Source organism: Rhinolophus sinicus, linkage group LG17, assembly GCF_036562045.2.
Source record: "Rhinolophus sinicus isolate RSC01 linkage group LG17, ASM3656204v1, whole genome shotgun sequence".
Classification (NCBI taxonomy): Eukaryota; Metazoa; Chordata; class Mammalia; order Chiroptera; family Rhinolophidae; genus Rhinolophus; species Rhinolophus sinicus.
In genome coordinates, this window is record NC_133766.1 from 21,557,739 (window position 1) to 21,581,764 (window position 24,026).

The 24,026-nt window shown below is 47.8% G+C and overlaps 1 protein-coding gene across 5 annotated transcripts; it reads left to right on the forward strand.

Annotated features, from left to right (window-relative positions):
- The first annotated feature begins 7,652 nt into the window (after positions 1–7,652).
- FCAMR (Fc alpha and mu receptor) lies at positions 7,653–20,737 on the forward strand. Of its 5 annotated transcripts, none has more exons than XM_074322029.1 (7): positions 7,653–7,905; positions 7,996–8,123; positions 10,603–10,675; positions 14,652–14,990; positions 15,916–16,660; positions 17,302–17,414; positions 18,067–20,737. In XM_074322029.1, the coding sequence occupies exons 2-7, from the start codon at positions 8,085–8,087 to the stop codon at positions 18,219–18,221; spliced, it is 1,464 nt and encodes a 487-aa protein (XP_074178130.1). In that variant the 5' UTR covers positions 7,653–7,905; positions 7,996–8,084; the 3' UTR covers positions 18,222–20,737. The 5 variants fall into 5 exon arrangements, with proteins under 5 accessions (XP_074178130.1, XP_074178131.1, XP_074178129.1 ...); XM_074322030.1 differs by having other exon boundaries at positions 10,615–10,675; XM_074322028.1 differs by having other exon boundaries at positions 7,653–8,123.
- Positions 20,738–24,026: the final 3,289 nt, after the last annotated feature.

The window sequence follows — 24,026 nt, forward strand, 5'->3', positions numbered from 1 at the left end:
AACGACAGAGTTGGAGTGGCAGCCAAAAGAGGTCTGACCCACAGAGCGTTACAGAGATGATTAAAGTAATACAGTGTTCCTAGAGACAAAATAGACAGCCAACCAACAAGGGTGAGTCTTAGCTTATGCCATTAGAAGAAGATAAGGATGGATGACTAGGAGTCCAAAGACAGTAGCCCCAATAAAATGTCTTGATTTCTTGCCCATTTTCTGGACCTGGTCTGGTTTTCACTCACACTCATCCAGGTCCCCAGGAGAAAACACCTAGCAACACCACAGCAAACATACACGATAATTATTCCATGAGTCATTCCCAAAGGGACCGATGGTCATTTATTTGGGTAACTATACACTGGAAAAAAGTGATCCCCACGTGTTCTGAGGACTGTTGGACACAGAGTCCAAGCTGACATGATCCCCAGAGAATCAGCATCATCATGGCCCCCTCTTCTAGCTAGTGGGACATATGCAGCCAGGTAATAAAGTCCTGACCAAGGTCTGGCTTACAGCGTGCCCACGGAGTCTGCAGATACACCCAGTGGTAATTTCTCCAGTCCCTCAATGTATAAATGGGATTGACATACTTGTTACCTGGGTCTTGTCATTGGGTCTTAGGCTTGTGGAGTAAGCTACCATAATGGGGTTAGCCCAGAGGAAGCCTCTGAAACCGCCTCACCCCAGCCAAGGTAATAAATACAAAGCAGTATCGCACGGTGGGTAAAATTGTTGATGTTAGTACCATTCTTAAGGATCTAAAGGATGCAGAGTGGTAATTCCCATAATATCTCCATTCAATTCACTACTTGGCCCCTACAGAAGCCAAGGGCACCCTGGGTGATGACAATAAACGACTGCAAGCTTAACCACTTAGCCCCAATTCCAGCCACTGTTTATCTACTACGGTGGTTCCCACCTCTTATCTGTGGTTTCACTTTCCATGATTTCAGTTATCCGCAGTGAAGCGTCTGAAATATTCAATGGAAAATTCTAGAAATAAGCAAGTCATATGTTTTAAACTGTGCATGATTCTGAGTAGTGTGATAAAAATCTCCCGCCATCCTGCTCCATCCCCAGGAGGTGAGTCATCCCTCTGTGCTGTAGACCCTCCCTGTCCATAAGTCACTTAGGAGCTGGTTGGGTTATCAGATCGACTGCCACAGTATCACTGTGCTTGTGTTCAAGTAACCGTATTTTATTTTACAGTGGCCACAAAGCACAAGAGCTGTGATGCTGGCAATTCAGATATGCTAAAGAGAAGCTGTAAAGTGAAATGAAAGAGAAGCTGTAAAGTTTAAATGAAAAGGTGAGTACAGCACAAGACATTTTGAGAGAAAAAGAGAGACCACATTCACATAACTTATTACAGTACATTGTTATAATTCTATTTTATTATTAGTTATTGTTGTTAATCTCTTACTGTGCCTCACTTATAAATTAAACTTTATCGTAGGTGTGTATATATGTATGTATAGGAAAAAATATAGTGTGTATAGCATTTGGCACTAGCTCTGGTTTCAGGCATCCATCCACTGGGGGTCTTGGGATTTATCCTCCCCTCCTCCTGCAGATAAGGGAGGCACCTGTACAGCAGATTGACATGTCCTCGGCCACAAAGTATGGAGCCTTGATTTGGTGAATGCATTCTTTGCTATTTCCTTCAGATAAGATTAGAGACTATTTGCATTTACGTGGATAAATGACAGCATGTAGTTACAATTTTGTCCCAAAGCTATGTTAACTCCCCTGCCTTCTGTCATAATACAATCCAAAGGAACTGGACCATCTGCACATCCTGAAGACTGTCACATCAATCCATTATTTATGATAATGTCCTAATCAGGCCATTTGAACAAGACGTGGCTAGCATGTCGGAGGCCATAGTAAGACACCCAGGCCTCAGAGGATGGGAGGTGAATGCTGTGAAGATGCAGGGGATTGCCACATCAGCAGTATTCATGTTTAGGGGTCCAGGGGTCAGAGTTCCTCTGAAAATCTCATCCCAAGTCAGACAAACTATTACATCTTACACATCCTACCACAATGAAGAAAGCAACATATCTGATAGGCCTCTTTGGTTCTGGAGGCAGCATATCTCACACCTGCAAATACCACTGTAGCTCATACACCAAGCGGCAAGAAATGCTTCTACTTTGGTTGGAGCCCAGAGCAGGAGAGGCTGTGCAGCAGATCCAGGCTGAGACGTACACAGCACTTCCGACTTGTGTTACACGTCTGGGTGTTGAGAGAAGACGCTTCTGTGGAGCTTATGGCAAACCTCAGTGGGAGAATTACAATGTAGTCACATAGTCCCCAGTGGTTCTTTGGTAAGGCCATGCCATCTGCAAGGGAGAATTGCGTGTCTTTTGAAAAACAACTCTGGAGGAGACGGAATACCTGAATACAGGACAGGAGGTAAGTGTGCATCTAGAACTGCCCATCATGAGCTGAGAGCTATTACACCCATTGAGTCACAGATCAGGCCGGCCAGCAGCAGTTTGTCCCAAATTAGAGGTGGCACAGCTGAGACTGAGCACAGGAAGGGCTTGAGGGCATGCGAAGCTGCCCTCACATCAACCACCCTCACATCAACCACCACTGCTGAGCCAGTGCGCCTCCCTCAGCTCACAGGGGCCACGTAGGCAGCTACCTTATAACCACGTGGCAGAGGAAGGCAAAACCCAAGCTTCGCTTACAGATGAGTTGGTTCAATATGTGGGTTCAAGTTGGAAGTAAACAGTAGGTGTGTTACAAGGAGTGCCCTTGAAAAACAGTGGCAGAAGAGAAGCCCTTCCAATAGGCAGAACTTTGGGCATTGTACATGGTCTCTACTTTGTGTAAAAGGAAAAATGGCCTCCTTGTAGAATATATAGAGAGGCCTGGATGGAGAAAGAGAAAGATTGGCTAGAGACATGTGGATGCATATGGTAGTGGCAAGAAGTGTGAAGCTGTTTGAATTACATACTAATGCCCACTAGAGAGTATTCACCATGGAAGAGACACTAAATTACCAAGCAGACAAGATGCCAGCCATCTGACATCAGCCGACCCCAGGCACTGGCTATCGTGATGCTGCCACAATGGACACGTGAGGGAAGCAGCCACAGGCAGAGGGCCGGGCTAAGCATGGGCTCCCACAAAGAGCAGAGGCTCCCACTAACGGAAGCTGAGCTTAGCAGTGTTGCTAATGAACACCCACTCGTCCTCAGTAGAGGAACACCAGGTCACCCACATGTTACCATTCCTCCAGGAGACCAACTGCCTTCTCAGTGGCAAGTTAATTATTTGGGGCCCTTTCCATCCTGCAAGGACCAGTGATTCCTTACCAGAGGAAAATGTGCATTTCAAATAGTATTGTTACCAGATAATCCCAACCAGTAAGAAATATGTTCATTTTGGTCCCCAGACTCAAGTCGCTCCAGAGAGATCACGCTAAGAGCTACTGATCATGTTTTTCTGCAGCGATTACGCCAACATCCTTAGATGAGTTACTGCTGAAGTCTTCTTAGACTATCTACTCCTGTGATCTTGGAAATGATCTAGGATTCTTTCCTCTGTGCTTTTACCAGCAGTCTACACATGAACTTAAACTATCTCAACACTCTCCTGACTGCCTTTGGAATATCTTCTGTGTTCAGAGGGGTGTCAATACTGCTGGGGTGCAATCTTTGCTGTCCACCCCATGACGGCTGACGTTGCAGACACCTGCTAAATGCCATTACACAGCAGTCCCCGATTGTCCATTAGGGGACACGTTCCAAGACCCTCATTAGATGCCTGAAATCACGGATGGCACTGAACCCTATCTATATATAATATTTCTTGTCATACATACAGACTTATGACAAAGTTAACTTATAAATTAGGCATACTAAGAGACGAACGTCAATAATAATACAATAGACTGATTATAACAATATGCTGTAAGACTTATGTGAATGTTGTCTCTCCCTCAAAATACCTTACTGTACTGTACTTACTGTACACTCTTCCTCATCTTGTGATGCTGTGAGATGACATGATGCCTATGTGATGAGATAGATAAAGTGAGGTGAATGACATAGGCAATGTGACTTAGCCGTTAAGCTACTATAAGGGTCACTTGAACACAAGCACCGCAATACCATGACAGGCAATCTGATAACCACAGTGGTGGCTACTAAGTGACTAACGGGTGGAAGCATCTACAGCGTGAAGACAAAGGGATGATTCACGTCCCAAGTGGGACAGAGCGGGACAGCATGAGAGTTCGTCACACTACTCACAATGGCTCTCAATTTAAAATGTATGAATTGCTTATTTCTGGCACTTTTGACTTCATATCTTTGGAGCGTGGTTGACTGCAGGTAACTAAAACCTCAGAAAGTGAAATTGCAGATGTGGGGTGGGGGAGACTGCTGTAAGATTATTATTTGTGCTATACAAATACTTCTCCTGTTATCATTTGGAGGAGTGCCAAGTCTCAGAGTTCACCTTCTACGAGTTTCTCAGTAAACGATCAAGGACTTATAGTAATCCAAGTGTTTTTATACAATGTTTTCTTCAGCATTCAGTATTCTGACCACAGCTTTGGTGAAGAAGGGGGATAGATGTATCTTTCCCACAGATAACAGGGATAGAAAAAAAAATTCACATTGTGAAGATTTTGTAGGCCATCCGATGGGCACTTGTCTTAGGGAGACCACTTCATGGACAGTATACATGACCACTGCAGTGTACACCTGAAGCTGAAGCTGAATAATAATGAATGTCAACTGTAATTATATATATACATATATGCATATAGTCACAGGATGTGGAGTACAGCATAAGGAATAGAGTCAGTGGAACTATAACAGCTGTATATGATGTCAGAGGGGTAGTAGATTGGGGGAGGGAGTTATCACTGTGTGAAGGGTATAAATGTCTAACTATTATATTGTTTTGTACACCTGAAACTAATAATTTTTTTAAAAAACTCACATATGTGGGGCCGGCCCGGTGGCTCAGGCGGTTGGAGCTCCGTGCTCCGAACTCCGAAGGCTGCCGGTTTGATTCCCACATGGGCCAGTGGGCTCTCAACCATAAGGCTGCCAGTTTGATTCCTTGACTCCCACAAGGGATGGTGGGCTGTGCCCTCTGCAACTAAGATTGAACACAGCACCTTGAGCTGAGCTGCCAGATGGCTCAGTTGGTTGGAACGCATCCTCTCAACCACAAGGTTGCCGGTTCGAGTCCTGCAAGGGATGATGGGCTGTGCCCCCTACAACTAGTAACAGCAACTGGACCTGGAGCTGAGCTACGTCCTCCACAACTAAGACTGAAAGGACAACTTGAAGCTGAACCGCACTCTCCACAACTAAGATTGAAAGGACAACAACTTGACTTGGAAAAAAAAAAAAAAGTCCTGGAAGTACAGACAGTTCCCCAATAAAGTCCTGTTCCCCTTCCCCAATAAAATCTAAAAAAAGAAAAAGAAAAGAAAAAAATACACTTCAAAATTTTTAAAAATAAAAACTCACATACGTGGGTAGAGTAAGCAGGAAACTTTGCAGTGATGTATAAGGATGAATGTAAGTAAAGTCTTGACTACCAACCAAGTGGATGCATAAAACATCTCTATACATTTTTCTTAATTGTTCATTAGAAAACATGTTTTGGAGAGGGAAGAGATCAATATAGATTGTTTTATAGCACAAATGGCTTTCTTTGCATTGGTTAGTTTTCTGCTTGCTGATTTTTACTCTTGTGTGTCTATTTAGCAAATAAAATCTTTTACCAAAATAGAGATGCCAGTGTGGAAACAGAGAGTGGGTAAAGCTCTTTCCAGATCTGACACTTGGTCTAAGTATTATTTAGCTTTTTTCTGGAGTCTGGGACACCAGAAGGTCACAGTGTCATAACCTGAGGCTACTGTAGCTTTGTGCTAGGCAAGAGAATGCAGCTACACTCCCAAGAAAAGAAGCCAACACAGTGTTTTCCCCATAAAGCTCCAAAGAGGGTACCATCTCGGCTCTGGGACAGTGCTCTGCAAACTAGCCCAGGACTTTACAACTAATTGGACTTCACTACAGTTTATATCAGTAATCAAAAAGTCTTTAAAGTGTACAAAAGTAAACAAAATAGAAAAGACAAACTTAAAGATGCAAAGTGACTGCATTGTTTATAGAATAATGAAAAATTAACAAATATTTAAAATACAAAATCAATTCAGACGTGTCCCAAACTGATTTCTTTTTAAATCTTTCAAATGCCAGAATGATCAAATGGAGAGAGAGAGAGAGAGAGAGAGAGAGAGAGAGAGAGAAAGAAAGGGAGAACGAATGGGAGAAAGAAGAAAGGGGCAGACTTCTAAATAGATGAAAACCTTCAAAAAGATTTTTTCTTTATTTTGAGGGTTTGATCATTACCAGTTCCATTTTGCTGTAAGCTATTAATATTATCAGCTAATGCTTACTGAGAATTTGTAATTCACTTTGAGTTACATTGGTTATCACACTTAATCGACATAATAACTTTATGATGCAAGTGCTATTATCCCCTGTCTTACAGATTAGGAAAACGACGTTTAAAGAAGGTAAGTAATCTGAGCCGTATCACTTTCCCAGTAAAAAGTGCGGCTGGGATATTAACTTGGAGGGAGCCTGACTCCAAAGTCTATGTGATTAAGCACAATGCTAGCCTGCTCCCTGGGGAGCTGGGAGCGGAGAATCTAGCCAGACATTAACCCTTTCTGCCACCTGCACAGTGATCACTCGGTTGCAGGGGTAGCCTCGGAAGGCAGGGCCACCAGGTACCATTCTGTGTGTTGTGCGCTGCTCAAGCATGCCCCAGATAAGGAGATGCCATTCATGTCGCAGTTGTGTTCTAACATACATGGGAGGCTATAGGTGTTTGTGTAGCTACTGAGCCCCAGGATTGGAGCTCCTGCCCACGTCCTGGGAGAGCAGCACGCACAGCTGTGCACATGGTCACTGGCACACACGTGCAAAAGACTGTCTTGTCCCAGCCTGGGCGTCTGTGCGCTTGCTTCTTTTCCTCTCCTCTTGCTTTCAGTGACTCAATTCCTACCCCTAACCTGTCCTCAAACCTGGAAGGAGGAATGCATACAGAGAATACACGCTGCCACCTATGGTTATTCAAATTGTGCAACAATGTAGCAACTGAATTTATTTTTTCTTAAGGAAGACATGTCCTTTCTAATGGACCCAAGGGTGCTACATCGTCTATCGAAGGTGCTGGTGAGAGTCCTTAAATATATATAGTCCGCAGCACCTCCACCCCCTAGATCCCCTTCATTGTTGAGTGCTTGGGCTGTGCCAGCCATTTTAATGTCAGTTTAAAATCAGCAGAAGTAGGCAAATCACATCTTTGACAAGGAAAACACCCACCCATGAAATATTTCCCAAAGGGAAATATTGGGGTATTTTTTTTTAAGTGTGCCATCCATCTGGATAAGCCACACTCAGTATTATCTTTCCATGGAGATCATCTCATTTACTGTTTGTCCACGGCATGAAGTAGTAACAACTGGGCATGCAGTTGAACTGGAGTCAGTGACCCAGACTGCCTCTCCATGGGAGTTGAAGGGACCAGGTCAGCTAGAAGGCACCAGCTGCCAGCCTGACAGGGGAATTCCTCTTCTGAATTTTTTCTCCTGCCCAGGTTGTTGCATCACTTATCTGGGAGAGACCTGAATGGGCCAGCTGAGCTGGGACATCCTGAAAAGTCTGGGACCCTGGACTGGATGGGTAATGAGAGGTAGAAGGATGTAGGTTGCTGTGTTTTTCTTGAAGCTACTGTCACCACCCCTGGAAACATTCTGCAAGAATAAATGACAGTAAGAACAAGGGACCGGGACTCGCTCCCTCTTACAAGAAACAAAACCCAAGGCCTAGGGTGAAGTGATGTGATGCCAGTTGTGGAGAGGTGAATGCAAAGCTTGACCTTGTGCTGCGTTCTTCCAGAACTAACTCCAGCAGCTTTCCAGCACACCGATACTGCCTTCTTGGTCTCCAGGTTTAAAGAGAAGAAACCGGAAGACGTCCAACCACTAGCATCTTAAAGAGAGCAAAAGAAGTCCAAGTGGACTTTATTTCTAGACTGACATGGAAGGAGAAGTCCTAGCTAAGCCCGGAGAACAAAAGGTGAGATGAGCTTCCTCCCCAGAGGTTGGGGTCCTGTCTCTGAATGTGGAATGTGGATGGTGAGTTACAGCAGAAGCTGTCAAGTGCCCCTCCCAGAGCATGTGGGCTCCCTCCCGGTGGCCAGGGAAGATTCTGGAGTTCAGGTCACAGTATCTCCCTCCAACCTCCTTACTCTTCTGCTCACCCCTACTCTCCCTCCCACCAGAGTGCATGATTTCTTAGAGGCCCCTGAGTAATTTAGAACCAACAAATGCTAGAAAGAGAAAGAAATGTGGAAATCACACAGTCAAAGCTCTTCTGTTGTAATGGAAAGACGCATAGCTCAAGGTCATTCCGTCAGCCACAGGCAAGCGGAACCTCCTGGGTCTTGGTTCTGTGCTTGTCAGCCTTCACCACATGGCTCCTTCCCTCTTGTCTTCTGCCCCAGGGGTGGGGCATAGGAGAGATGTGGGGCTCAGAGGGGCATTAGGGATTTGGGGAGTCATACCCCAGCCTGTGCTGAAGTTGAGGTAGACGCCCTTCCCAACAGGACCAAGGGACAAGAGAGCTCCCTGATGTGGCCCTCACCCCCCAAAATGCTGTGCACTATAACTGAGCCTGTGGCCCCAGGCTATGAGCTAGGAAGGCTCCCTGAGTCCTGGAGAAAGACTTTCTGAAGGTCATTGGCAGGATGGGCGATTTGGAGAAATCCTACTGAATGTTATCCTGCAGCCTCCAATCAAGGCTGATAACTCTCTGGAGACATTTTATCTCGCACTCTGTGCTTCCTCATTGCCCCTCCGAGGCGGAGAGACGGCTGCCCTACTGGACTTCAGAAGAACCGGGCCATGCAGTGCAAAGACTTTGGCCTCAACACGTGCTATGTCAGCACTTAGCTCTTCAGAAAAACTAGCCTAGGAGCTTGGATGCCAGCCTCAGAATTAGCCTGTACTTGGGGAATACTAATCAAACGAAGAATTAGGTGCAGGCACACCTGGGGAGAACCTTCAGGCGAGGGCAGGAAGCCAGCAGCTCTGAAAGGCAGGGAAGGCCTAAGGCTGCCATGGCAGTGCCCACGGCGGGGCTGTTGCTCAGGGGAGGGCACAGAAGGAGGCGTGAGGAGCCCGTAGACTTTTCCAAATCTGACCACTCTCGGGGCTCTATCTGGATCGAGCAGCAAGGCTTTGGTGGAGATGGGCAGACAGAGCCAGGCTGCTTCTCCTTTCCCTTCCTCTCCCCGCTCCAACTTCCTCTGCCTCCTTCCGACTACCCCCACTCCCTTTTCTCCTCCTTTGGCCGGTGTCCCAGGCTGGCCAGTGGCCTGTGGCTCACTTGGGGGAGCGGGACAAGGTGCCCCTGCCCATGGGCAGACTGTCAGCGCCTGTTTGTAACATTAGAGCCCTATGTGTCAGAGTAGGAAGGAGGAAACAGTGGCTATTTTAGCTCGCCTTTTGGTTCTTTTGTTCCCAGAAACTGCAGGCAGTAGATAGATTCAAAGAACAGATTTTTAATCAATCGAAAAGCATCTTTGAAAACCCAATGGAGAATATAAAAGAAGTATAATGTACAGTTTCTGTCTTTCTTCATCAGCAGGAATAAAAGGTCATTGAGTGGTGGTCAATATGACGTCTATTAAAAGAGGGGTCGGGTCTTGTTCACAACAGCCAGGCGTGCTCCCCACACTGTGCCGGGTCCTGCTGCAGAGCCCGAAGATGGCACAGGAGACACACAGTCCTGTCCTCAAGGAGCTCCCCAGGCCAGTGGAAGAGACCAGAGCAGGGGGAAGAGCGGGTGAACCAGGGGGCAGCGAGGGCTTTCCAGAAGTTGTGGAGAAGAAACAGAATAGGACCCTCGAGCAGACAGCTACTTGGGTTAAGAGTTAATTTTTAATTCCTTGTTACTGACCTGCGTACTACAGTGGAAACAGAAACTTTCTCTCGAAGGAATCTATTCTGCAAGAATGCAGGGGTGAGGAGAGGAGACAGGGCTGCTCTGGTCCAGGCCCACTGTCAGCACTTCTAACCCCGTCTCACTGACGTTGTGCAATGAGCCCATACGGATTCTCTCTTTCCCCTGGAGACGAAGCCAATCCCCGTCACAGAGGAACCTTTCCAAGGACCCATGGTGCTGGCTAAGGTTTAAACCTCCAGCATGTAGTCTTTCCACTAAACAATGCTCCCCCAGTTCAGAGCTCCACGCTGGCAAGTGGGTTTGGGGGCTGGAATTTTACAGAGGGTGTTTTGCCTCTTGTGAACACAGAAACAGCCAGGGTAGGGGATATTCTGGCCTTGGTGGCCGCGACCCAAGCCAAATGTGCATGCTTAGGGCTGTGAGGATGGAGTCCTGCTTCTCTCAGGGAGGGCAGTCCCTGTCTGGTTCACACATATGTACCATCGAGCCCCAACAGACCGAGATCCCAAAACAAGAAGGTACTCGCCCCAGGCCCCACTGCCACTCACCCCGACTTCTCACTTACCCCCTCTCAGTCCTCTTCATTTAGTGTTTTTTGCAGGTTGCCGGCCAGAGGGCTGGATGGAAAGTGCCCATCCTCTTCATACTGTGCCTGCTGCCAGGTGAGTCCCAGACACAGCCCAGGGGCAGAGCTTGCAAGACCAGGCCTGAGCCTTCCAGGCTGCGGAAACCGGGCAGGCCCCTCAGTGGCATTCCTTGCTCCCTCGGCAGTTTGGCGAATCCCTGGCTTTCTCTCCTGGGACCCAAGGCTGTGCAATAGATCTGGGTAGTGGTCAGATCTGGGCCCGGGGAGCTGAGGGAGGCAGGAGCACATGGAGAGGGCACGTGCTTGATATGATGATTTCTAGAACATTCTCTGTTTTGATAGTGCCAGGCCCAGTACATAAAGATGAAGACCCTGCCCTTCTAAAGAGCTCAGAGTCTACAGAGAAACTAGATGGGTCAATTAAAATTATATCTACGCATTTACTTACTTAGTCAGCACACACTTATGGAGGGCCTCCCATGTGCCAGCAACTAGGGGCAGATGAAGGAAAGACAGGGTCCCTGCCCTCAGGGTCCTGGCAGGCTGGCCAGGTGCAGCTGGCCAGGTGTAGATCAGGCTCAGGTGATAAATGGCCCTGTCGTCTTATTGTGGTGTCTGGAGGTTACTTTGGTGGAAATAGGAAGCTGTTGAGGAATGTACTGAATGTGTGCGCAGAGTATCTGGTACCTGGAACATAGTCCAAGTAGATACTTAACAAATAATTGTTGAATTACTTAATTAATTAATTAAAATGCTATAATAATACCCCAAAAAAATTAAGAACTGTTGTTAGCTTGTAAACAAATCGGAGTTTTAATGAATCAAAGGTAGCAGGACTTCTCTGTGATATGATCACACCATCTCTTTATTTTAATCTCTCACTGCCCCCTTTAAATTTTTTCAGTAGGAGCAGGCTTCCCCTGCCCCCAAATGAAAACTCAGGCAGTCCGTGATTTCTCTGCTGACGTATAGATAATAGTCCTAACTTAAGTCTTTTAAGTTTCAAACATTCTAAATTTAATAACATTAAGTGTCCAGTTAAGTGTTTTGCTCAGCACTTTAATTTTCATCCAAAGATAGGCCCCCTCATCCACCCAGGGCCTGCAGTCAAGAAAGCAGGAAGGGGTGTGGGGTGGCGGCCGCCTTCTCTTTTCCCCTCCTCCCTCCTCTCCCTATCTCAGCGGCGGGAGGGAGAAGAGGCAGAAGGCAGGCAGCTCTGCGTGATGGGCTGGCCTAGAGCTCTCTGGCCTGGCCGAGCTTTAGAGCTAGCTCTTAGTCTGGTAGGTGCCTTTGTGGACCCTTACATGGCCCCTAATGGCCTAATGGGCCCAGATTCTGCTTTGGCCTCTCCACACAGAAACCCTCATCTCAGATGGCTGTGGGCTGGCTGTCTTCCTTCCAGGCCCTACGTCTGGGTCAAGGAAACGCTCACACTTCCTCACCCCTCTGCTGGTAGGAGGAGAAATCCATTGCAGGTGAAGCCTCTATTGTCCTGGTCCCGCCACAGGCCTCTTGCACTTTCTCAGACCAAGTCAGGCTCCATCCCTGGCCTCCCTCTAACTGTGGGCGTCAGAAGCCATAGCAATAGAAAACTACTGGGGAATGGGGGGCGAATGAGAGCAGAAGACACCCTCCACTAAAGGGTAGAAGATTTGCTTCAGGGAATCCAGCTGGGTACCACATTCATCCTAAAATGTTGGCACTTTCTTTAATTCATACAGGTGACTAATAAAATTCTACAAACTTTCATTATAGATAACTAAGAGCTACCGGTCAATAATCCACCAAACTAGTTCTTAAGGGTCAGTAAAAATTGGTATTAATACAAGAAAAAAATGTGCATTGCAGGACCTGGTTAAGCATTCTTAATCAGCCTCCTACTGTGAAGTCCACTGCCCCATCCTCTGGTTAATGGGGCAGAGCTCCCCTGGCACGTGCCTCGTATAGGCCACAAGAGTTCCTGGAATCTGGGGTAGGGACACTTTATCAGGGCACCATCATTGTTGTCCTGAGATGGTCCTTGTTTGTCATTGTGAGAATTCTTGCCTTTTAATGATAAATTGCCATTGAATTTTATCAATTGCCATTCATTTTATCGTTGGTGGTCTGTAATTTAGTTAAACCTCCACTGAGTATTGATACATCCGTAGCATTCATGGCCTTCACGCTTCCCATAATTAGACCTCAAGACATACGCAACAGACAGGGCCCGCTTCTTGGGCAGGAGAAGAGGCAATTCTTACAAGGAGGAAACTGCAGCCAGAGGCCACAGGAAGGAGATTTGGAAAGCAAGAGAAGGAAGCAGCCCTGGCCATCGGTGCAGTCACATGGGGCCCCGTACTCAGAAGGTGTTTGGTTCAACGTTCTGCTATGGCCATAGTGCAATCCTTAATAACTTCTGAACAAGGGGTCCTATACTTTTATTTTGCACTGGGCCCCACAAATTATGTAGCCAGTCCTGGGACCAGGATATTAAAGTGAACTTTCTTGAGTTCAAAGGTGCTGAAGACAGAAAAGACTGATAGATGCCAGGCACCGCATCCTAAAGAAAGATGCTGAACCACCTGTGCAGGACTAGGATAGATTGCAAAGCTGGCTGTTCCGACAACAGCTCACCACATACCCACTGAGGGTAGAAGAGCTCACTGTGGGAGCCACTTTAAGCCAAGTAAGGGGGGACTTTTAGAAAGCCATTCAACAAGCTTGCTATATGTCCAGGTTTCTCCTGACAACAGGACAAAGGTGCTCCCTGTAACCAAATGTGGGAACAACAGAAAGGAGCTGGTTTGAGGCCTCCACCAAGAGGGCCACCCAGAAGGGCCTATGCCCGTAAAATGCAGCCAATGGCCAGAAGCCACTGGCTTGGTGTGGTGGAGGGGTCACATGAGGCCAGCAGGTGGGGAAGCAGTTCTTACAAGGGGAAAGAAGCTGTGGAAAGGAGATTTAGAAGGCAAGAGACGGAAGCAGCCCTGGCCATCTGCCATGCCCAGAGGGCACCAAGAGCAGATCACTACTGTCCCACTCACCTCTCCTCTCTCCCCTCCATATCCAACCCCAGAGGGTCATAAAACAGCAGTTCTGAGTAGAGGGAGGGGTAGAGCAAAGCATGAGATTCCAACATGTTCCCCTCCTCCATGCAGGCCTCCAAGCCCAGCTTGGAGAAAGGAAAAGGGTTCGATTGGGTAAGAGACTGCAGTTGCAACTGGTCATCGGACTGGATATATAATTTAGACTAGCCTGGCCTTTTTCTTTTCCACGAGAGACTATGAAAGCTCCTATACGTGCAAGTATGCCTGAGATTTCATGAAGGGGCAGAGAAGTCCACAGAGTGAGTGTGAAGGCAGTGAGAGAAAGAGTAAACTTTTTTCTGCTCATGCAGATCAAATTTAAGTCATTCAGTAATCAGGCCACATTCTGTGGTTCACCTATGGCTTGAACCATAGTTTATGCCTATTGCCAAGGCAGACGGAATCACAATTCTGCTCATCCAGGCTTTGGCGCTGGCACCTGGTTGTGTCTGTTTCTACAAAAAAGTGCTCAATGTTAACATTTCTGCAACCACTGGTCTGGGGGCGTACCTGCCAAGTAGAGCAGGATTCTTGTGTTGTAGGTCCCCCTTCCTTGCAGGGCAAAGCACACTGCTCTGTTCTTACTATTTAACATCTCTCCCTTACGTTCCATGCAAATTAACCACAGCCCGCTGCCAGATGTTGCCTCAGTCCTCTTACCCGTGCTTAGATGGCAGCTTTTTAAACATCTGTACTGGAAGAAACCCAGGCTCTGGACGGACTGGTCTGAGAACAGCTGGCACAGGATAAATGTTAGCTAAATCATGTCTAAGATTGTTCTCATACTCCCATCTCTCAGATAGGGTGTGGATACAGCTCCGTTTCATATTTAAGGCTACTCCTGACCCAGGGGCTGAGTTCTGACATTTCCATATTGATTCTCACCTGCCCCGATTCTAGCCATGTGGAGCTTGTAGCAGTTCCCCACCCCGTGCCTATACTCAGTCCTCCCTCTCCTCTGACTTTTTTTCTCTCTGCCTGCAGCTACAAATGCACTGAAAGGCCCGAGGATGGTGACTGGGGAGCCTGGGGACACTGTCACCATCCAGTGCCATTACACCCCGTCGTCCATCAACAGGCACCAGAGGAAGTACTGGTGCCGCCTGAGCCCCCTGACGTGGCTCTGCCACACAATTATATCCACCAACCACTACACTCACCTTCGCTACAGGGACCGTGTTTCTCTAACAGACTTCTCGCACAGTGGCTTGTTTGTGGTGAGGCTGTCCCAGCTGTCCCCAGACGATGTGGGGTCCTATCGTTGTGGCATCGGAAACACAAACAACATGCTGTTCTCCAGCATGAAACTGAACGTGTCTGCAGGTATGCGCTGATGGATGAGGGGCCAAGGTTGGCGGAGGGCATGCCAGGAAGAAGGTACAAGAGAGTGGAGAGGTCCGAGAGGGCTTTACCCACAAGGGGTGTGATGAGGAAAGGCTAGAACGAGGCAAGCACTTTAAGAAGAAGGCTTTCATTCCTATGGAAACTACCTTCAGAAGGAAGGTAGATATTAGTGAAAACGCCCCAACAGAATGCATGTCAGCTATTCCACCCGTTGCTCCCGAATGTGTGCCATATGTATTTAGAAAAGGTTCCAAGAATTGGATAATGTGGCTGCTTACGGTCATGGTGTCGCTTTGTTCCGACAAGCAGAGCAGATGAGACCGACAGGAGGAATCGGGACTGGGCTCTTCCTAAGACTGAGCCCCTCAGCAGACATCTGGCAGCTACAGGTCCGCGCCCTGCGAGGCAGCTTCTGGAAAACCGATCCAGAGTCAGGCACCCAGGCTGTGAAAGACCAGTCTACAGGCGAGACGGCCTGTTCGGGAGCAGGCAGGCACGAGTGCCTGAGAGTGCGTCTGTCTTATCAGATGTTGTTTCCTACCCACCTGCTGAGACTGGCCGCTTCACTGCCACTGGGGTGTTTCTTTTTTTCTTATCTGAAGAGTAGTACATGGTAGGCTGTGGGTCTCTGGGAGAAGGGGCAGTACAGGGGTCCTGGACAGCTTGGATAGAGAATACGTGCGCATAAAAAACGAGGTCGGACCATAAAATGTCAATATTTGCAACAGGCTAGAGAATACATCTGGTTTTCCCAAATTTTTATTGTATCCAACATATTGGCCAGAGACTGTATCACTTAGTGAGGTTGCAGTCCAGGTAGCAAACACCTCAGCCTGGCATCTTTGCGAAACCCTGCAGGCAGCAGGGCAGCCTTCCCATGTGTCTCCCTCTGCTGTCCACACAGGTCCTCGCAGCACGAGTCCCAGAGTCACTCCAGCTGCTGCTGAGCCCTTCAGCAGAGCCTTTGGAACAGCATCTCCAGCGGCCAACAGCTGGACCCCAGGAACCACTCAGACTACAGCAGGGCAGAGCACGGGATGGGACAGAGTTGCTTTGACTCCAGGAGCCAGCAAAAGAACAGCTTCAGCTAAGGGAAGACAAACCCCAGGAACCACTGGGACAGTAGCTGCAGGGACATTTAGCCAGGTAGAGACTTCTACCTGGGCAACAGTCCCCAATCCAGAGAGTCTGACTTCGACAATCAGAGGTGTGTCCAATTCTACAGAAGGTGTTTGGATGTGGGGCACCAAAAGCTCAGTAGCAAACAGGGCCAGTGAGGGAGGGAGAGAAACAACTACTGAGGCTGATAGGCCAAGAGAGGAAGTGGAGAGGGCCAAAACAGCCCTCGATGCAGACCGGATGGTCACAGGAACCATTAGGCCATCAACCTCGCTCTCAGAAAAATGGGCGTGGGAAACCCCCCAAGAAACAAGACTGGTTTCTAAGCCACAAGCCCTGGGCTCCACTGAAGAAACTACCCCAGCGGTAGGTGTGTGGGTCTTGGGGCCCACCAGCATAGAGATGGCATCTGCAGAAGGAAGCACTGCTGGAGACACCCCTGCTGGAGACAGTGATCCCCAAGCAACTTCAAGCCAGAACCTAACAGCAGGACCCCTGAGGCCTGTGGGCAAAGAGTTCTCCATGAAGAGGTAATCCCCCAAGCCCTCTGCTCCACTGGGGCTCTACGTCTGCCCCTTCCCCTGGCACACCCCTCAGTGAGCTGACCTCTGTGCCCCTCTCCATCTGCTCACTTCTCTCCCTTTGTAAAGTGCGAGGGACATAAAAATCAGATGCCCTCCCTCATTCAAAGTCCTTGCTAAGAGAATCTGAGTATTTTCATGTGGTTTGCAAGCAAAGCTCTAAAAAATAGAACAGAATATAACAGAAACTTTGGGACTTTTTTTAAAAAAGATGAGGAACTGAAACTCCACAGAGGGGAGGTGACTTGCTGAAGCCACAGGGAAGGATTGTGGCAGAGCCAAATACCAAGGGTGGATTCCCTGACTCTCGATCAGTCTTTCCCACTGTGGTGCATTGGGAGCCAGCACACAGGTGGTGCAGTCAGGAAAATGGGTCAGAGCTCGGGACCCTGAAGACAAGGCTTATACTCCCAGCTCTGCTACCGACACCCCCCCCCCCCCATGGGAATGAGGGCAGCCAAGTCAGCTTGACCTCAGCTTCTCACTTGTAAAATGAGAGGCGAAGGCCAAATGACCTTCAGTCTCCTACCAGCTCCAACCTCCCCTCTCCTGTGCTCTTCCCGTCCCCACCCCTGCTACTTCCACTCTAGTGCTTCTCCAGGAAAGAAAAACATCTCTCGGATCCAGACTCCAGTCTCTGTGGTGCTGTTCTCACTTGTGGCTCTTGTTCTATTGCAAAGGAAATGCCGGAGCAAAAGGACTTGTGAGTTGAGTTTAAGTTGCCCCAAGGCTGGGGGAGGGGGAGGGCAGTGCTGGTTCCCACGGGACACCCTCCACCTCAAGACCAGGTGGAGTCAGAGTTGATGCCGGGACTTCTGGATGTACAAGTGCTAAGGTCTCAGCCATTTAACCATTCTTGGCCTTGGTTTCTTTATCAACCTAATGGGAAAATCATCTTTGTACTTGTCTCGATGGCATCCCAGAGCTCAAAGACTAGCCCTTTCAAGGGTGGCAAGACATATGCTAACCATAGCCGTATGAATTACATGAGTGATCCCAGCAGCAGATAGCAGGAATGGAGGGACCAGATGTGGGAGCAAACTACATTTGTATCCTGTGCACGGCCCAGCTGAAAGTCTCTTACAGCGACATGCCCAGGTTTAAATGCTCCTAAAGTTGGTGCTCCGTGGTGTTTAGATCCAGCAAAGAAAGGGTGAGATTTTCTGGGAGCAAGTGGAGGAGGCCAAGATTCTCAGACTCAGAGCCCTGAGGGCCTGGCCCTGTCCCTGTCAATCTAAGGGCTCAATTGCAAATCTGTGTCAGGAAGTTTTTGAAGGCTTGTGGTGGGAGGGGTGGTTCTCGGGGAACCAAATATAGTGCCCAGTACCCTCACAACAGGTTCTGTGTCTGTGCAGCTCAGGAGACAGAAAAGGCAACAGGGGTTACCTTGATTCAGATGACACATTTCCAGCCAGACCAGCTGCCCCGTGTGGAAAGGAAGATACTCCAGGATGACCCTCCTCCTATCCAGGCCACCATGACTGTCCCGGAGTGGGACCCTGACCCCTGAGGAATGGCAGGATATGCTGTTTGGTCACCATGGAAGGAGAACCAAGACCGCACACCATGACCCAGCCTCTTCTCATTCTTCCTCTGTGCAAAGGGAAGCTAATGGAGCTGGGGCTCCATCTGGGGAACCAAAGGCTCACCATCCTTGGGCCTATGAAGGTCAAGCTTTTTCCACAGCCAACGGTGATAATATGACTCAAAGAAGGCTTCGAGAAAGGATTTATTAAATACTGGTGGAGGTCACCTAGGGAAATTGTGGAGTTTCCGAAGATTTGAAAATTTAAGAGGTTTCCAATCAGTGGGAGGAACTACAAATTCTCACCCATCACTTCTAGCCCGTGTTGGTTGTCCCCTTGTCTATTAGCATTCAGCCTGCTGCACACATTGAATTTCATCCATATGTACTAGTATATTCTAAGCTCTTTAGGGCAGTAATTGTGTTTTATCCATCTCAGTATGTCCCCAGAAAACTTCCAACTCAGTAGGTGCCCCCATAAATCCTTGTGGCTGAATGGCTGACTGGAAGGGCACGGGCTCAGTGGCCTCTGGGGCTCTGTCCACGCAGATGCTCTGACTCCCCCTAATTTGGGAGCCCCCTGGATGACTCCACAAGCAGGTGGTGTCTACATAGAGACCAAAAGGAACAGCAGCCAGTCCTCAAATCGTCCCTTCCCATTTGGCCCCAGACTCTATGCTGTAGGCCTTTTGACTCAGTCAAGATTTTCTGGGATTTTCCTAAATTCATGAAGGAGGAGGGTATTTTTCAGTAGATTCTCACCTCCTTCACAAAGCTCCTCTTATTCAACTGCTTGTAAATCCTTGATAGCAAGATGTTGATGAAGCTGAAAAATGGTGGAGGCCGGTGTGGGGGGCTGGGGGAGGGGGTAATAGAGAAGGTGGCCAAGCGGAATTTTACGTGGATTCTGCTTTTGAACCACTTCCTCTCATGCTTGTTGAGGGACTTTTACTCCACATTTGGTCCCCCTGTCTTTTCAAGAGTCACATTTACTATTAGGTTGGTGCAAAAGTAATTGTGGTTTTTGCGATTATTTTTAACCTTTTAAACCACAATTACTTTTGCACTAATATTTTATTCCAAACCTGTTCACCAGCTGCCTGAACTTCATGTTTGGGCAGCAAAGCCTCTGAGCAATGGAAGAGAAGGGAAAGGCTCCGATATCAAGTCGAGAATTGTCAGGGAGACATTCCCAGAAGGCTAAACCCTGCCCCCTACGCTGTCAGCGGCACCAGAAACCCTCTGTCAATATCTCCTCATCATACCCGGTGCTGAACCCAGACACTGTCCCAAGAAAATCAGGGAGATGCTGGCCTTATGGTGTGAGACAGAGAGACCCATCGTTTGGGATAAGTGGGGGAGCTGCACGCGTCTAACCAAATGGAATCATGGAATTTCAGAGCTAGCCAATCCAAAGCCCTCAGCCTAGTGTGAGGTAACTGAGACCCTGTAGGGGGAAGTAATTTGTTTAAAGTCACTCAGTAACAGCAGAGTGAGGACGAGAAAGGGGAACTCAGGACCTTAATCTAGTGTCTTATCCACTTTATCATTACTAATTACATATATGAAAAACTAATAAAAAATTAATGACACCACAGGCCTTACTCCTGACCATTTTCATGTACCCTATCTCAGTGACCTGCCTGAAAAACCTGTAAGTTAGATAGAGAGAATAGCCACCATGATCCCATTTAACCAATGAGGAAGCAGGCCCTGAAGGGGGTGTAATTCAGCCAAGGTCACTTAGCTCATTAGAGGCAGGGATGGGCCAAGAACCAGTTCTCATAGGCTCATTCCACCTAATTAATGTTTACCAGAGGCGTCCACAGAGTGCTAGCTTCTCAGCATTATTAAGAAATATTCTGAGAAAAAAATAGGTTTGGTAGATCAAAGACGTTTGGCTAATGAGGGTTAAACAGTAACAGCTTCTTCTGTATACGATTTTTTGGAGCCTTTAATAAACTAAGGTGCATTGGGAATAGGTCCAGGGTTAGGGATCTTATGCCTGTTTCCCCAGCGTTTTGGACTATTGTGTTTTGGTGAAGTAATTTCACAGGACTGCATTCCTCAGATCACCCCTTTTTGGGGAAAGCTTGATGTGATAAAACAGGGGTCAGCAAATTCTGCAAAGGGTGTTAAAAACAAAACAACAGGCCCAAAATGGAGTCACTTATGCTAAAGCCCTACATCACCAAAAAGAGACTTGACTTAATTACAGTTTCAGTCTCTCCCAAAATTGGAATCTTACTTAAACCAGTCAATCAGGAATCACCTAGCCAACACTAGTGAGGTAACCTGCCTCCTGGACCCTTGCCGTCCCCTAAAGGAAGTGACTGTGCCACGACCAATTCACTTTTTGCTGGTATGACTTGCTTCTCCCGCTCCCTTCTGCCTATAAATGTTGTCATTTTGTATGGTTCCTCGCAGCTCCTTTCTATTTTCTGGATGGGATGCTGCCTGACTCATAAACTGTTGAATAAAGCCAAGATCTTTACATTTTACTTAGCTGAATTTTATTTTTTTAACAAAGGCCAGCTAGTAAATATTTTAGACTTTGCTGGTCAGCCTCTGTCACAACCACTCGGCTCTGCTGTTGTAGTGCAGAGGTGGCCAGAGACAACACATAAATGGCTGACTTTGTGTTCCAACAACATGTTGTTTACAGAAACAGGTAGCAGGCTGGATCTGGTTCTCGTGCATAATTTGCCAATCCCTGGAGTAAACCATAAAACCATGCATGACTCTCTTGTCCCTGCTTTGAGGTGAAGGATCCAGACCTCACTCTTCCTCAAAAGCTCCCCAGAACACACATCTCAGGGACCTCCCCTTCCTCCGAACTCCTGTAATACTTTCTATCTGGGGTTCAGCAATTAGGATATCCTGCCTGACGACCCATCTTAGGAGAAGAAAGAGACGAGCCCGGCAAGGGAGTTGGCCAAGTGGCTGGAGTCAGGAGCAGCTTCCAGAAGTAGGAAACTTTGTCTAGTCAGGGTGTTGTAGGGAAAGCTGAGGTCCACCAGCCAGACAAGCCAGTACAAGTTCAAAGGGCCAGAGCAAAGCCAAGATCAGAGTCTCAGGGCCGAGTTTGGAGCTGGGCAGAGATAAGATAGGAGTGAAATCTTTGCCCGGAAGGAAGCGGGGCAGCCCCAAGTATTTATAGCTCTTTTTTTGTGGGCCAATCAATGCCTGGAGTGGGGCACAAGCAGTTGACTTAAAGGGCCTGAAGCAGAAGAGGCAAAGCCCGTCAACTCCACCAGGTGGCGCTGTTGGTTGTTTGTTTTTTATTGTATGCCCCAGCTAGCAGGACACCCACATCACCAGAATGAGAGGCAGGGGAATATCTACCACCAGGCTGTAATCAGCGGTGTGCCCATGGAGGTTTCCAATCCAAGATGCAGGGGAGCACTGACTTTCCTACGATCTAGCAGGTTCTCTGGGTTAGGACACAACTCTTCAGTTCTTCCCCTCTACTATTAATGCCATCACTACTTGTTAAGTGTCTTCATGCAGCAGGCACTACCCTAGGTGTTTTCACGTTCTGTCATTGCATTTGATGCAACATTTCTGTAAGGTAAATATGATCATTCCCATTTTACAGATGAGAAAACTGAAACCAGAGAAATTAAGTAGTGACACACCTTGGGAAAGGACAAGCTGGGAACTGAATGCAAGGCACTCCACCCCGGCACCTAAATCATCGATCAATACACTGCACTGCCTTCCTCCATGCTTGGGTTTATGGCTCGGTATGTGTTCAGGTCTTTTCCAAAGCTTTCCTTGTTTTCCTCTTTTAGCCCTGTGTGTAGAAAGATTCATAACTATTTCTGGTAATGTGTTCTCTTCAGTCACCTCGCTGGCTTATTCCTGCACTGGCTATGTGCAGTGTAGAAGTTTAGGGAGCTGGAATTAAGAGCTAAAAAGTCAGTTACCAGCCCTAGATCCTTGCAGCATTTGTACAAATAGAGCTCAGATCTTAATCACCTGTGGGCGTGTCCATCTATGTCAGGTAACTCAGAGAAAACACCTGACCCCCAGCCAACTTTTCCTCGTTCTCCACTAAGACCTTGGGAGTTTCCTCCTCTCTTCTAGCAGCCAGTGCAGTCTGGAAATACAGAATAACTTTAGCAGTTTCAGTCAGACACAAAAAGGAAAGTATTTCCACGGACCTATATATAATGCACTTTAGCCAAGTAGACACAGATTGAATGATTATTATTTTTCATTGGAACAGATATCCCAAGGCAAACAACTTGACAAATATTGATTGGAGAATCAAAAAGGAAACAGACTCTGTGGGTGGCCCTGCCTGCAGGATCCAGTGCCACCAAACTCTCCGTTTTTCATAAAGTGACACAGCTTGTCTTACAGGCACTGGCCCTTCCAGGCCAAACTGTTCCTTTCACTATCAGCAAGAGGATGAACTGTCACCCCACGGCTGCTCTCCAAGGTGTCAGCTGAAACCCCGACGGGCAGCAGAGAGATACCAGCTGCAGGAAAGGATGCCATGCCACACTTCCGGAGGCATGCAGAAGTCGTGAGCATGAGGCACGGGACCAGCGTGCCACTGTTTGCCTCCTGGTCTCATTTTGCTGCAGACGCACATTCCCTAATTAGCCTCTGGAGTCTTCTGTGTTCTGCTTCTTCCAACCTCTGGCTAAGTCCCCACGCCCTGCTGATTTGCTGCCTCCATCTAGAGCTCTCTACCAGTCCTGCTCTGAGCATAGAGGGTCAAGTAAGAGCCACTCCTTTCCCCACTGTTACATATTCCTGGCTCCTCAACACTGAGTATCTTACAGAGGAAGAATAGAACCAGGACTAGCATGACTGAGGCGTTTGCTAAGTTGCTCACAATTTATCTGAAGACGATGTACTTCACGTCTGACAATAGCTCAGGAAAAGGGCATCATGGGTTGGCTTCTTGAGAGCCTGGCATAGGAAGGGCAGACTGGATACTAAATGCCACATTTCTAAACTGTTTATTTTGCCAGCATTCACCTCTACCCTTTTCATGCAGACAACTAAAAATTAGTTACAGTATACATCCCCGGAAAGAAGCAGATGGTACACCACTGTACAGATGAGAATGCTGAGGCTCAGATGGGCACAGGCTACAGGGGATCACAGAATATTTTTCTAGTGTCTGCCTGCCAGGCAAACCCTGGGCTGGAGTCCAGGCTCAGACCAGGAACAGGGAAACAGTAAGTCCTCAGTAGGACACCAATGGCTTATGAGAGGGGCTGGGCCCTGTCACCTGACACTCCACCTGTTGACTTTGGATGTCTATCCCCAAAGTCTTCCTCCTCCTCCCCCTCCCTGGCCAGGTATGGAAGTAGGAGAGGGCAAGAGAGTGGTTTGGTAACCTCAGAAAAGGTTGGTTCATCTGCTCCTGCCTCTCAAAACCAGAGAGTAAAAGCTCTCTGGGAACCCAGGACTGGCCCAGGGGGAACTGAGAGAACCTTTGGACGAAGAGGAGCTCTACACTGCCAGGCTCTCACGTTCCACTCACCACTCCTTTGCTCTCCACAAATTCCTGCCTCCTCAGGGCAAGACACAGCCAGTCTCAGGGTCTCCCACCAAGCTCTGCCTCCGCTCCCTCACCAGCCAAAATCGTAAAGAGGATGGACACACTCCTCCGTGGAAGCCCCAGAAGAACTGTTGTTTTCACTCTCTGATTGGGAGTCAACAAGAGCCAGGAAAACAGGTGAGGGATTGGCCATCTGGGCAGTGACACATGGAGGCAGGTGGTCAAGGAGAAGGCGGTGATTCAGTGAGTACACGTAGAAAAGAAAA

Excerpts from the sequence above, each read along its gene's own strand:
- FCAMR (XM_074322028.1), top strand. The coding sequence starts at position 8,085 with ATGGAAGGAGAAGTCCTAGCTAAGCCCGGAGAACAAAAG. Across the intron at positions 8,124-10,602 it reads CTAAGCCCGGAGAACAAAAG|TGTTTTTTGCAGGTTGCCGG; the intron begins GTGAGATGAGCT and ends CTCTTCATTTAG. Across the intron at positions 17,415-18,066 it reads ATGCCGGAGCAAAAGGACTT|CTCAGGAGACAGAAAAGGCA; the intron begins GTGAGTTGAGTT and ends GTGTCTGTGCAG.